Source organism: Macrobrachium nipponense, chromosome 41, assembly GCF_015104395.2.
Source record: "Macrobrachium nipponense isolate FS-2020 chromosome 41, ASM1510439v2, whole genome shotgun sequence".
Classification (NCBI taxonomy): Eukaryota; Metazoa; Arthropoda; class Malacostraca; order Decapoda; family Palaemonidae; genus Macrobrachium; species Macrobrachium nipponense.
Window position 1 is genome coordinate 53,368,737 of NC_061102.1, and position 14,295 is coordinate 53,383,031.

Here is a 14,295-nt window from a genome sequence, read left to right on the forward strand (position 1 = left end):
GAGAGAGAGAGAGAGAGAGAGCCCCCAACAATATAGTCCTTATAAAAGTGCGAGGGCCGCTTGTTTGCCGTTCTTTATCTGTGATATATAAGATGATCGTCAGTCGCCGATCCCTTCAGTAATTAACAAGGCTTTTATTATGCAGCTCGTTCTCCCCGGCGTTCCCTCCGAAGGAAACATTAAATCGACCTACACCTTCTTTGGGGCTATTAATGACTCCCCTGTGATTTAGAAACTTTACTCCTTTTTTTTTCTTGAGTGGGATGGCGGAGGTGTTTTTTCGGGGAGTTCGGTTATTAATAATGTATGAAGAGGGCCTTTTTTTCGTTATTCATAATGCGGGAAGAGTGGCTTCTTATGGGGGTGTTTGTTGTTGCTAGAAGGGGGATGATGCTTCGACATGACTGCTTTTCACGAATGAGTCTCGATTATTAAATAGTTAGGTGGTTTCAGCCTTGTGTTAGTTGTGTAATTGCGAAGGTAGTTGCATCATAAGTATACGTCCAAAATATCATCGAGTTACTCATAAGAAAAGTAAAACGTAAAATTGAAAGGCGTTTATATAAATGTATGTTTGTACGTATGTGTGTGTAAGCTACAAAGAGAAGCCTGTGGGAAAAAAAGCACCACTACAGAATAAATTTTCCCTAATTAGATTTTAAAGGCCTTTGAAAGGAGAAGAAAAAAAGTGAAAGATTGGTTCGTTTTCCAAGGTAATGGATCCCTGTACAAGAGGAGAAAATGGAGTTGGGCCTGGCCGATTCTTCCATAAATTACAAATGGGACGGACTTGACTGAACTAAAACAATACCACTCACAAGATCGTGCATGAGCATGGGAACGGGGCCGGGGGTGGCTGGCGATGCGCTGTTCCTTCCCTCAGCCGCTAATGAGCAAACCACCATTCAGAGAGAGAGAGAGAGAGAGAAGAGAGAGTGAGTGAGTGAGTGAGTGATGTGAGAGAGAGAGAGAGAGAGAGAGAGAGAGAGAATGGCAAATCATGTATTTATAGTTCATGTGCTTTAGCCTCTAAAGGAATTTGTTTTATTTGTTCCTGTTATTAATATTTTTTTTCTTCTATCCATAAGGTGTGTACACAGTCATAAGCAAGAAGTCATAGGTTCATTTATTGTAACGTTCAAATAGGTTTTTATCTTATGTATGTTTTAAGGTTTATTCATAAAAAGGAATCCAGAATCAGACTCAAAATCGTCCAAATCTTGCATTCCATTCACGGTGGTATACTGTTTCGTCTTATTCTTTTCAGTTCGCTCAAAAACATCGGCATTTTATCAAAATATTTGAATGAATCTGAAGTACAGTTATGAGTCATTTTGTTCAAGGTTTGTGGTATCACAGTATGTCTTTTTATTCTGCCTTGGAATTTAGAATTGTTTTGAATCATATAGGTCACAAAAGTAAGTATATATTTATATATATATATATATATTTATATATATATATATATATATATATATATATATATATATTATATTAGTTTTATTTGCAAAAACTTGATTTGCAGTTGTATGGAAGATAGTGATGAAATGGAATGTATTTTTTTTTTTTTATATATGAATATTCATCATTACATTGACTGATGCTTTTCTCTTTCTTAAAAGTGGTTTTCTGTTTGTTATGTTAGATTTCATGGCGGACCAAAAGGGGAGTTCTCTCTTCAAATCGGAAGATACAAAGACAAGCAAGAACAAAGCACTAATCTCCTAGGCTCCTCCCCTTGAGCGAGGTTCCTTGTGGCCAGAAGGAGCCCATATCCTATCTATCTGTATCCTAGGGGTCAATGTTTAAGTGCTGCGGGTGGGTCCTCTCTCTCTCTCTCTCTCTCGGCAGCCGACAATGATTCCTCGCCGCTCTGATTCGTCTTCTTGTGGAAATTGAGGGGGCGTGAACTACCTTTATAACTTACAAATTTGTAGTCCCAGCTCATTTAACAAGGCTCGCTTTCGGCCGCTTACAGCTCTATTGTTCCTTGGATATTTATTAAGGGGCGGAGAGGAGGCTCTAACGCATCGGATCGAACCCCTTTGTGAAGCCTTCGAAACCTTCTTTGTTGGAGTGATGCGATGCTCATGATGAAACCACACACCACCTATTCATATTCGTATTCCGTGCCTCTTTCCTCCTTTTTCTTTCTCCCTCTCTTTTTCCCATTCTTGTAGTATCTTTCTCGTGGGATACCGGCATCTGAGAGAGAGAGAGAGAGGGAGAGAGAGTATCCTTGGGTATTTAGTCATGATTGGTTATTCTGATCTCTTGTTACGATACCAGTAACGAGAATGTGACACTTGCTTGCTCTTGTTCAAATCGCTGTTTTAATGTGTTGTCGATTACTTCAGCCCAATAGGAGCCTTCTTTCCTGGAAGAAGGCCCAGTAAATCTTAAGATCAATTTAATGCGAAATTCGCCTCTTCTTAACGGCTGTCACTTTCCGTCTTTTATTTATTTATTTATTTTTTATAATTATTTGTTATTGGCATCCGATATCCGTAGAGGCATTGTACTTCAGTAAGGCCTGTTAACAGTCGCCTCCCTTTCTCTTAATCTATACAGGTCTAACTCCTTTCTTAAATCTGTGGACCTACATTTTATTCAAATACAATTACACGCACGTGTGTACAAGTTCACATTCATAATTATATTGATTATCGATTTCGAATTAAGCTGATACCTTGGTCTTTCATTTGCCTTGAAAAGCTCGACTAGACTACTATATATAAGGGTGTCCATGTAATCAGTAGCCGGGATAATGATTTATAAGTGTACTGGGTCTTGAAAACAATATATAGATGATCCTTCCCGTGGAGCCAATCTCTTGTAACTGGCCTGCATTTAAATATGCAGAATGAATGAAGATACTTTGCTGGTTCAAGGCAAAACAAATAACAAAATATGCGGGTAATCCTGCTACCACCATGAGGGCTGCTTCTAATGTCATTTAAAATCCAATTCGCTCTACCTCGGAATCTTTATATTTTCATATATGTTAACCGAAGGGGAATTTTTCAGTTTATAATAATTTCGTCGTCCCGTGGATTCTAAGTCGGTAACATCACTGAAGTCCTGATTTCTCCTCGAGCTAGTTCGAACCCACGAGAGGACGAAATTATCATCAACTTGAAAAGTGAAAAGTCCCCTTCGGTTAACATGTATGAAAATATGATAATTCCGAGGTAGGTCGAATTGGATAAGGGCATTTGTACCTCATTGCATGTATATGAATCACGGTGATGTGATAAAAATTCATATGCATATAATATATATATATATGATATATATATATATGTATATATATATATATTATATATAATATATTTTAATATATGTATATATATATATATATATATATATATATATATATATATATATATATATATATATATATATATATATATATATATTGTGTGCGGATAAAGAAAATTTTATTTTACCTGTGGAAGAAGTAGGCAATTGAGATCAGGTATAAACTTCCAGAATAAGGAATTCTCTTCTTCAAAGGTCGTTAATGAGCGGGAGAATCAAGAGCTAGTCAGTGCATAAAGACTGAACATCCAGCCACATATGCCCAGTGCCCAAGGGAGACCTGGAGTAGCAAGGCAATGGCTGCTGATGTCTCAGCATGTAGATTTAACGCCTCCATCCCTCAAACCCCCCTCCCTAGCTGACAGTAACAATAAGGTCGTGTGCCAGGGAAAATCTATCGCGGCCTGAACATGGCTTGAGCTCGGGACTCGCAGTGTAAGCTGCCGACGATACCACTCGGCTATTTCCGCTTATCATTTAACATTCCTAATATATTAAGCTTATTTTGTCACTATGTTAGTAGGCAGCCGTCCCGATCTCTGCCTTTTCACCATTGAAAAACTAATCCTATTGTAGAATAGCCTTCTTATATTTTTATTGTATTTGTTGCATATCGTTTCTATCTCATTTTCCGTTTTAATGTATCAGTTATCTCAGTGTAACAACAGCTGCCAAATAGTCACCATGATTTACTTGTTAGGAAAACTATTCATGGGTGCTCCTTTTATCTGTACATTTAACATCGTGGCTCACATATTAAATCTACATAATATATCTGACCTTAACAAACCATTCACTATTGTACAAGTTCATGTATTTTCGTACTTTTCGAGTGGACCTTCCGCTCTCTCTTCCCTTCGGCCTCTTCTTCGCCTTTTGCCAAGTCTCTCTCTCTCTCTCTCTCTCTCTCTCTCTCTCTCTCTCTCTCAAACTAACCTTACGATGGGTGTGTTAGCAGCAGTGTTCACTGGTTACCACATGAGACCACACAATACACCGGAGCCAGCGAACAATGCCCAGCTAACACTACCCCCAGATAGCATCAGAAAAGGCGGAGACACAGTCACGCACAGATACCCGAAGAAAGGAAGGAAGGAAGGAGTGGGCACTGAGGAAAAGATGTCCTGTCATAGAGAAAGAGGAGGAAGGGGGTTGCTGCTTTTTATTTTCGGTCAGGGCAGCCAAGTAAAGCTTTTATCCTTCATTGGTCAGTTACAAATCTACAGTTGTAAGGGATTTTTTTTTTCATGATTTCACTCTCTCTCTCTCTCTCTCTCTCTCTCTCTCTCTCTCTCTCTCTCCTACATATACATTTTTCCAGTTACTAAAATGGGGTACTTGATGAAATTCCATTAAACTTAACTAGGGAAAAAAAGATGGAATGTCATATCAGTAGTTACCTGCTCTTTGTCATCATCCTCGACCCTTTTTTCAGAAAGTGAGATAAATGAATATATAGCAGAGCGCTGCAAAACCTTATGTAAAAAGAAAACGAAAGAAAAACCGCACATTCGATCCTAACAGATTCCAAGGGGCTACCCGAGGTAAATGTCAACTCATAGAGCACCAATTAAAACCACCTCATTAATCATGAGTCAATATCAGGCCCGATCTGAAAGTCAACATTTCCATCCTTACAATGGGAGGCCACTGGCGGGGGTATCGTTGGGTATTATGGCATCCGAAGACGACGTGGGTAGGAGTTCTATAGAGACAGCGAGGGCAGCGTTAAGGGGAAAAAAGAGCATTTAAAGCTTTTCTTTGGGTGTTAGCAGACTTGTGAATGTTTCGAACGAAATTTTTGTTCCCTTTTCTCAAATATTCCAGCTATGACGGCCTCATTGCAGCGTCCCTTCGGCCCCTAGCTGCAACTACTCTCATTCCTTCTACTGTACCTCCGTTCATATTCTTTCTTCCATCTTCTGTCCACCCTCTCCTGACAATTTTTTCATAGTGCAACTGCTTCGAGGTTTTCCTCCTGTTACACCTTTCAAACCTTTCCACTGTCAGTTTCCGTTTCAGCGCTGAATGGCCTTAGTTGCCCCAGTGACTGGCATTATGTCCAAAACCTATTAAATCACCCAATCACTCCCCTTTTCTCAAATATTCCAGCTGTGATGCTATGTCGGTCAGTTGTTAGGTGGCCATGGGCTAGATATATAGGTAACTGGTTTCAGTGCCTCTTTAGGAACTCGGAAACTAATTGCAATATAGTTATATCATTTGTAGTTATTGCTAGATGGGGCCATTTTAGAATGTGTTATTCCCAGCCCAAGAGTGATTTTAGAATGTGTTATTCCCAGCCCAAGAGTGCACATTTTAGAATGTGTTTTATTTCCCAGCCCAAGAGTGATTTTAGAATGTGTTATTCCCAGCCCCAAGAGTGATTTTAGAATGTGTTTATTCCCAGCCCAAGAGTGCACATTTTAGAATGTGTTATTCCCAGCCCAAGAGTGCACATTTTAGAATGTGTTATTCCCAGCCCAAGAGTGATTTTAGAATGTGTTATTCCCAGCCCAAGAGTGATTTTAGAATGTGTTATTCCCAGCCCAAGAGTGCACATTTTAGAATGTGTTATTCCCAGCCCAAGAGTGATTTTAGAATGTGTTATTCCCAGCCCAAGAGTGCAATTACATCCTTTCGATCCTCATATGAAATAGAAATACATCAGTGTCTGAGTTACAGGCGTAGTATCTCAGTGTACAGTTTTCAGTCCTTGCCATTTTGTTTATATTGTTGACACATCAGTCTCGTTTGATTTGCTGGGAAATTTGTTTATGCCAGTAAAAATGGTTTAGCATTGTGTATGTTACAAAATGACAATGTAGTGTTGGAAGAACAAGGCTAAATACCAGTTAAGTGTGGCTCTATCGCGAGCTCTATTACGTTTTGAGCTGTTTAATGTTTAAAACACTATGCGAATGCTATAGGTTTGTTTTTATTCGTTCATGTATTTACCCCATTTTACAAAACGCATGTTGTCAGGTAAGGTTAAAGATCTTCAGTTCATCAAAACAGGCCTTTGTATTATAATTTTTTCAAGGCGTTAAGATACCGATATTTTTTTCAGAATAAAATTTAAACATCTGGAAAGAGTACAGCAGTTTCCATTTTGTTGGCAGAGACTTGCCCCACCATTTTTGAATTTTATCATCTTATTCCATGTAGTGAAACTTCTTTATCACAGTTAATATAGAGTAGCATATTGTATATGGTTTAATAAAGAGAACGCTGTGGAACAGGATCTTTCCGTTGTTTTAAATGAGTGAAAAATCAGCATTTTGAACAAAGTGATTGGGAAAATGAATCCGGCTATTTAAGCATGCAGTATATTTCAGAATTAATGAAGTACACAAGGCGTCACATAATCCTATTTCAGAGAAGTTAAAGTATTATATTTGTGGAGATAAAACCTGGCGAACATTGTTAGGTGCTGTGAACTTGTTAAGTACAGTTGTACACCTTTTATGATAAACGGGAAGTGAGTTATCACCAGCATACATTATAACCTACTAAACTCACCAGTCAAAACAAAGCGATCTTTGTTTTCACACAGTATAACACGACACGTTTATATCAACATATAAACTCTCATTTTCCCCAACTGCCCTGACTTGCACGTTATTCGCTACAATGAGTATGTGGTAAAAAGTTACTGCTTTTGTGTTAATAGTAAAATAGACGCTGTGACGTAAGATAATCTTTAACTGCGGAAATATGTATATATATACATATATATATATATATATATATATATATATATATATATATATATATATATATATATATATATATATAATGTATACATATGAATGTGTGTATATATATATATCATATATATATATATATATATAATAATATATATATAGAGAGAGAGAGAGAGGGAGAGAGAGAGAGAGAGCGAGAGAGAGAGAGAGAGAGAGAGAGAGAGAGACTTTTACATTTAAAGGACGTAAGAGGTAAAATAAAAAATAAAAATGAGAATATTGCAGATTAATTAGAAGCTATCACTAAATGCTAACAGGTGTTTTTAAGTTTACCAAAGTTCTATTCATTTTATAAAAAGAGTTTTTCAGAGTATGATAACATGAAATATGTAGGTTTTATAGGGTTAGAGATGGGAGTGATGCACCTGCGTGGAATTCGTCTCGTGCATTATTTACGGTGATGGCCTTTATTGAAAGAATAAGCTCTTTAGGGGATAAAGTTTTAAATGAGGAATCAGTATGGAATATCAGTGAAATGATTTCCATTTAACTGTTTCTTTCCCACAGTGTCTTGAAGTAGCACCATATGCTTGTGCCAGAATGCACGCTCTGATTTCGGCATGGATCTGGTGTTCTTGCTAGTGTTGCTTGGGTTGTGACGGTAGTGCCATGACTGCCCTCTGGTGATGCCCTCTTAGGAGATGATGATGATGAGGGTTGCAGTGCTTTAGGCGTTTTCAGGTGGATGTCCGGTGAACTGGCTACGGATTTTGCCGTCGAGATGACAGCGGTTGCCTTGGGCTCGGTATCTTGGTTGCTGTGGGTCCTTGGATCAGCTGTTCCTGGGGGAACTTCTGGCTGTACTGCTCCCGTCACGGGTAGGGTCATCTGTGATCGCCGTCGTGGCACTGAACTTGGTGACGATTGAGGGAGAAAATGTCCTCAGAAGCGGAATGTCTGCGGTAAAAGCTGTGGCTACAGCTGAATCCGAAGCAGGGCTCGTGTTCTCAGTGGTTGTGTATGTCTCTTCATCAGGAGTGACAGAGGCTTGGAGGTCTAGGTCATTCGCGTTTCCTTGTGATACTGCATTCAAAGTTGTGGCCATAAAGATATCATTATTAGACTCAGAAGTGACGGATTCACCTGTGGGAGATGTGCTGTGAACGTCCGAATCTGGAAGGTGAGTAGTGGTCGACACAACACAGCCTCTGATCCTCCGACACCTGAGGAAACGATCCACCTCGAAGCACGGAAGGCACAGGGATTCGGAGAGGGACTCGTGAAGGGCCTCGACCCGTGGTTCGGTGTCCGTGGCGTTCGAGGCACCGTCATCCTTTCCGTAATCGACTTCATCAGAATCGACAGCGGGCGTCGTTCCATTATCAGCATCGACTGAACAGCCATAGATCGGCCGACAATGGCCGGAGTCGTCCGTCTGGTGACATGGAAGGCACGGCACGCTCAGGAGGAGTCGCCTCGCTATTTGCTGGTGGGTCTCGTTCAGTCCAGCAGCAGCTTTGTCTTCGATCATCTGGAAGTAGAAACAACAGTCATTATATAGATAATATTTAAACGAAACAAAACACACTCACACATTATGTAGTGTGTATATATATATGTATATATATATATATATATATATATATATATATATATATATATATATATATATATATGTATATGATATATATATATATATATATATATATATATATATATATATATATATATATATATATATATATATATATATATTATGTGTGTGTGTGTGTGTACGTATGTATGTATATGTATAACTGAATCACGAAAATTTGGAACGTGATGAATATATAAATAAAGGCAAAACCCACGAAGGAAAGTGAAATGAAAGGAGTACTGCGTGGCCTTTCGACTCAAGTAAAGGACATTGAGTCGAAAGGTCTTGCAGTATTACTTTGTTTCACTTTTCTTTCTTGGCTTTGCCTTTATATATATATATATATATATATATATATATATATATATATATATATATATATATATATATATATATATGTACACACACATACACTTACATACATATAAAATATACATTAAGTTGTTGTATATAGTTATTACTTTTGAGTTTTCAATAGTAATAAAGTAAATATAATTTATTGTATTATCATTAGTCGTATTTTTTGCCTTTCTGCTTACGATTGTTGAAACAATTGTCTTCCTGCAGTCACGACAAAAAAAATTACTAAATAAAAGTCTGACATTAATTTAATCAGCAACAACATAGTAATTACTGGTTATAGTATCATAGTTACCATCGAGTAGATTACTAAGGGAACTGTTTTCGCTATGGCTATGAGGTCAGATATTATTCGCTTGGCTTTTTCAGCATCCTGATTCATAGTTTGATTTAAGCTCAGTTGCACAATTCTGTATCAGACAGCTCTGTCAGCATGGGATTATAAGGAAATAGTATAGTCATACATTTTCACATTTTTTTTTAAGATGACATACGTTTCAATTAGCGACACAGAGAAAATGGGGTTATTTAATCCTATTTTCGTAAATAGAGTGCATATTACTTTCTCTTCTCTCCTTTTTGCACAGGTGGTAACAACGCCCTCTTTTGTATGCGTGTGTTTGCATTTTCTCACGTAAACAATAGTGGGTGGGAGGGAAGCTGAAGTTCTGTGATAGCATCTGATGAAGCTGTTTTGCGGATGTGCGCCGATGTTGCTTTTGTTGGGTGTAGGTATTACGCAGTGCCTGTATCTATAGTAGATTCACATCACGTGATTTGATGTCTAGGCCCGTCTCTTACGACGCACCTGATTGGCTGTTGATAAGCCAGTCACAGGGCTGGAAACTCTCAGTCTCTCGAGAGACTTCACATTGGCAGGATGTATGTTTCACCTCTCTCAGAGATACTTTTGATAGACGTATCCCTCAGAAAACAGATAGTTATTGCAAACGATGAGAAATCGGATGAAGGTAATATCCGGTGTGCCACAAGGTACGGTTTTAGCTGCATTAATGTTTTTTATTATGATTGCAGACATAGACAGTAATGTTAAGGACTCGGTAGTGAGTACTTTCGCCGATGACACAAGAATAAGTAGAGAAATTACTTGTAAAGAAGATTGGAACGCGCTACAAAGATACCTTAACAAAGTATATGATTGGGTAGAGGTAAATAGGATAGTATTTAACTGATAAATTTGAATCAATAAATTATGGAGACATAGAAGGAAAGCTATATGCATATAGGGGACCTAATAATGAGACAATCACAAATAAGGAAGCAGTTAAAGACCTTGGTGTGATGATGAATAGGAACATGTTATGCAATGATCAAATAGCAATTCTATTGGCAAAATGTAAAGCAAAAATGGGAATGTTGTTACGGCACTTCAAAACAAGAAAAGCTGAACACATGATTATGCTTTATAAAACATATGTTCGTAGTCCACTTGAATATTGCAATATAATATGGTACCCACACTATCAAAAGGATATTGCACAAATAGAGAATGTACAAAGGTCCTTTACAGCTAGAATAGAAGAAGTTAAGGATCTTGACTACTGGGAAAGATTACAATCCTTAATATTGTGTAGTCTAGGAAGGAGAAGAGAACGCTACATGATAATTCAGGCATGGAAACAGATAGAAGGAATAGCCGAAAACATCATGGAGCTAAAAATATCAGAAAGAGCAAGCAGAGGTAGATTAATAGTGCCCAAAACTATACCAGGAAAAATAAGGAAAGCACACAGGACATTAATCCACTACGCGCCAGCATCGATAATGCAGCGGCTATTCAATGCGTTGCCAGCTCATCTGAGGAATATATCAGGAGTGAGCGTAGATGTGTTTAAGAATAAGCTCGACAAATATCTAAGCTGCATCAAAGATTGGAAGATGCAGAAGATACCGGAAGATGCACTAACAACTCTCTGGTAGACATTAGAGGTGCCTCACACTGAAGGACCTGGGGCAACCCGAACAAGATGTAAGGTCTGTGAGGTCTGTAAGTAAGAGGTGGAACATACATCCTGCCTATGTAAACTCTCGAGAGAGACTGAGAGTTTCCAGCCCTGCGATTGGCTAATCAACAGCCAATCAGGAGCGTCGTAAGAGAGAGGCCTAGGCTTCAAATGCAAGGTTGATGTGAATCTACTATAGTCTATGGCGTCAGCCAAGCGGCGGCTGCCTTTTGATAGTTTTAGTTTGGAGGTTTTACGTTCTTATGATTAAAGGTGAAAAAGCCTGTGCTGTAAGATTGAAAGGATTCTGATGATTACTGTGGCCAAGATTTAAAAAACTTGGAGATGAGATTGAGGCTAACTAATAGCATGATAATTTATTAGCAAGATTGAAAGAGAGCGAGAGAATGGCATTACCCTTACTATCACAGTGGATTTTTAATTTGCTTTGTAAGAGATGATTTTGGGTGAACAGACGCTCAGTTCACCTTGTATGTGACTGCAGGGAATATGAATTTTGAATGCCCCAATACCATGGCGATCTATTCCGGTAACTCGGTGAGAGTGGTTCTCGTTGGAATTATGTCATTTCGATGTAGACAAAGTTTTCGATTTATATTCAGCAGTTACGTTTTGGGTAAATGTCATATTTTAGTAAAAAGAAAACAATTTTTTTTTCTAATACAATCAATCCTTGCACATCCTATATGGCTGTTTCAGAAAATGCATGCTACGGTATTCATGCATACCTGTATTGTATACGCATGCATTCATACGTTGGTAGGGAATTTATTGCTGCATATGTAAAAGACTGTCATTGACCGTGAAGCCTGATAAAACATATTTCTAGGCTTAAGTCTTCCGATTCAGTAAAGTGTTCTAGAGTTTGTTTTCTTGACATATTGAGGTCCAGTGCCAAACAGATGTAGAAGCATTTTGTCAGTTTGATTTGGTCCCTCCATTAAAAGGACATTACGAAGTGACAGCCCCAAAACATGACTGGAAACGAGAAGATTTGAAAAACTTTCGTACCCTGCAAGGATGTGCCCCTTTTTGGGCAAGTAAGTAGGGGGCAGGTATAGTTTCGAGGTTGACAGTGGAGGAAGACTGAAAAGAGTATATAAATGTAGTTCAAACTTTTTCCTTGTAGAAGGGTATTCATTTTCTGGCCGTTGGCATTAAAAAAAATCGACGTTGATAGACAATTATAATGAAAGAATGTCTTTCCACTTGAGACAGAAGAAATCTATATATCCCGAAACAGAAGTTGATATTAGAATGTGTGGTTCATTTGGTTCATGAACACAGAGGTTTATGTTTTGGAGTCTTATTCAAGATGATATCAGACGGAGGAAAAAAGTCTTGAATACTTCTGATAATGTGGCAATTTTCACCAAATCTTCGAAGAAAATCACCTGTCTTTTCTGTACTAGATGTTTGTTAATAGAAAAGACAAAGATCTGTGCGAAACGTAACCAAATAACAAGAATAAGCTGTTCGCTATGAATTGGTGATATTGTTTATGACCGCCAGTTCAGTCAAAGAAACTGGAATATCTTATTTTCTCCTTGAGTAAAGCTTTTGCGGCAGGGTGAGATCTTTGGTTTAGCTGGGAGAAACTTGTGTTTCGATGGTGTCATTTTACTTTAGGGAAAGTTGCCTCATTATCTGCAAGAAAGCTGTTCCTTTTAATCAGTGCCTCGATTAACTATAGGTAAATGCCACATTGAAAAATTTCAGTGCCTGATTCACCGTTGGAAAACCTGCTAATTAATGATACTACATAATTTACCCGTGTGGTAGATAGATCCTTTTAATGTGTTTTTTGCATTTAAGGGAAAACTACTACTATGATATCAGAATTTTGTAGTAGTTGAACAGTGTTATTTAAACTACGAGCTTGTCTTCCTTGCGGAAATAATTTGCTGTAATTGCATTGGTTTGCATTCCGTAAGAAAAATTACTCTAATTACGTTGATGCCTCTTCTTTGGAAAAAGTAACTGCATTCAGTCGTGTCAGGGTTGTGTCCATTGGAGAAAAGGGGTATTAGTTAAAATACGTATATATATATATATATATATATATATATATATATATATATATATATATATATATATATATAATATTGTATGTCCCCTCCCAATCCCTAGAATTACCTGATCTGTCGGTTAGGTAGTCATTTTGCCTGGTCTCTAAATTAGACAAGAGGGCTTGCCGGAAGTGCAGATTCGTTTTCTAAATCTACTTTATTCGTAAATTAGGCAGTCTAATCCATATCTAATCTATAGATTAGGCCGTGAGCTTGCTACACAAATTAATGATAATTATATGTCTCTCGTTTTGCATTTTTAAAACTCACTTTTTTTTGCTGTGCTGCTTTGGTATGCTTTTGCCAGGTGAAAAAGAGAGTAGCGCCTCAGTGGCGTGGTTGGTTTGGTGTTTGCTTCTCACCTCGGTGGTCGCGGGTTCGATTCCCGGCCATTCCATTGAGGAGTGAGAGATGTGTATTTCTGGTGATAGAAGTTCACTCTCGACGTGGTTCGGAAGTCACGTAAAGCCGTTGGTCCCGTTGCTGAATAACCACTGGTTCCATGCAACTTAAAAACACCAAACAAACAATAACATTTTAGAGCCACATTTTGAGCATATAGCGGAAGAAAGAAGAAAAGGCTGACATCCACAGGAAGGGTGGGAAAAAACGAACAAGATATGAAAAATACAAAACGGGCTACAAAAAACAAATCAGCAAAATAATACGAAACAAAAAGTGACTGAAACATCTTTATGAAACAGCTTAACAAACCGTAATAGAAAGGAATGTAATGACGAGGAGAATATCCTTAAAACAGTTGTAGCTATGCTGTTGCACCTAGAAAATGTGCGTTCTATGAACATTTAAAAACACAGAACAATATGCGAAACCACTTAAATATATAACACCATTCGCTTAGTTTGTAACAAACCAAAATTCCATACACTTTTAAACACTTTCATAGCGCAGTGCATGAACAATTAATAACTATTTTTTTTAACTAATCCATACGATGAACGCAGAGATACACAGCGTATAACAGTGACTGCCTAATCTTTGGACAAGGCAGACTGTCTGATCTTCAGGTTAGGCTGCCAATTCTAGGAATTGGGCAGGTTTGTAAAATCAGTCTAAATTTTAAGCAACCCCTTGCCTAATTTGCAGCTTGAGTCACGTTATTGCCTAATCTACAGATTAGGCAATTGTGGGGATCCGGCACGACATAGACAAGGATGGTGCTTTGATGCATATACAAGGAAGGATAGTGCTATATT

The 14,295-nt window shown here is 38.0% G+C and overlaps 1 protein-coding gene across 1 annotated transcript in view; it reads right to left on the reverse strand.

Moving 5' to 3' along the window:
* Positions 1–7,226: 7,226 nt before the first annotated feature.
* The window catches only part of LOC135212915 (uncharacterized), a 7,750-nt gene continuing 681 nt past the window's right edge, over positions 7,227–14,295 (reverse strand). Inside the window, exon 2 of the mRNA XM_064246657.1 lies at positions 7,227–8,559. Within this exon, the coding sequence (XP_064102727.1) occupies positions 7,861–8,559 (699 nt within the window). The 3' untranslated portion in view covers positions 7,227–7,860. The remainder of the gene's footprint in view (positions 8,560–14,295) is intronic.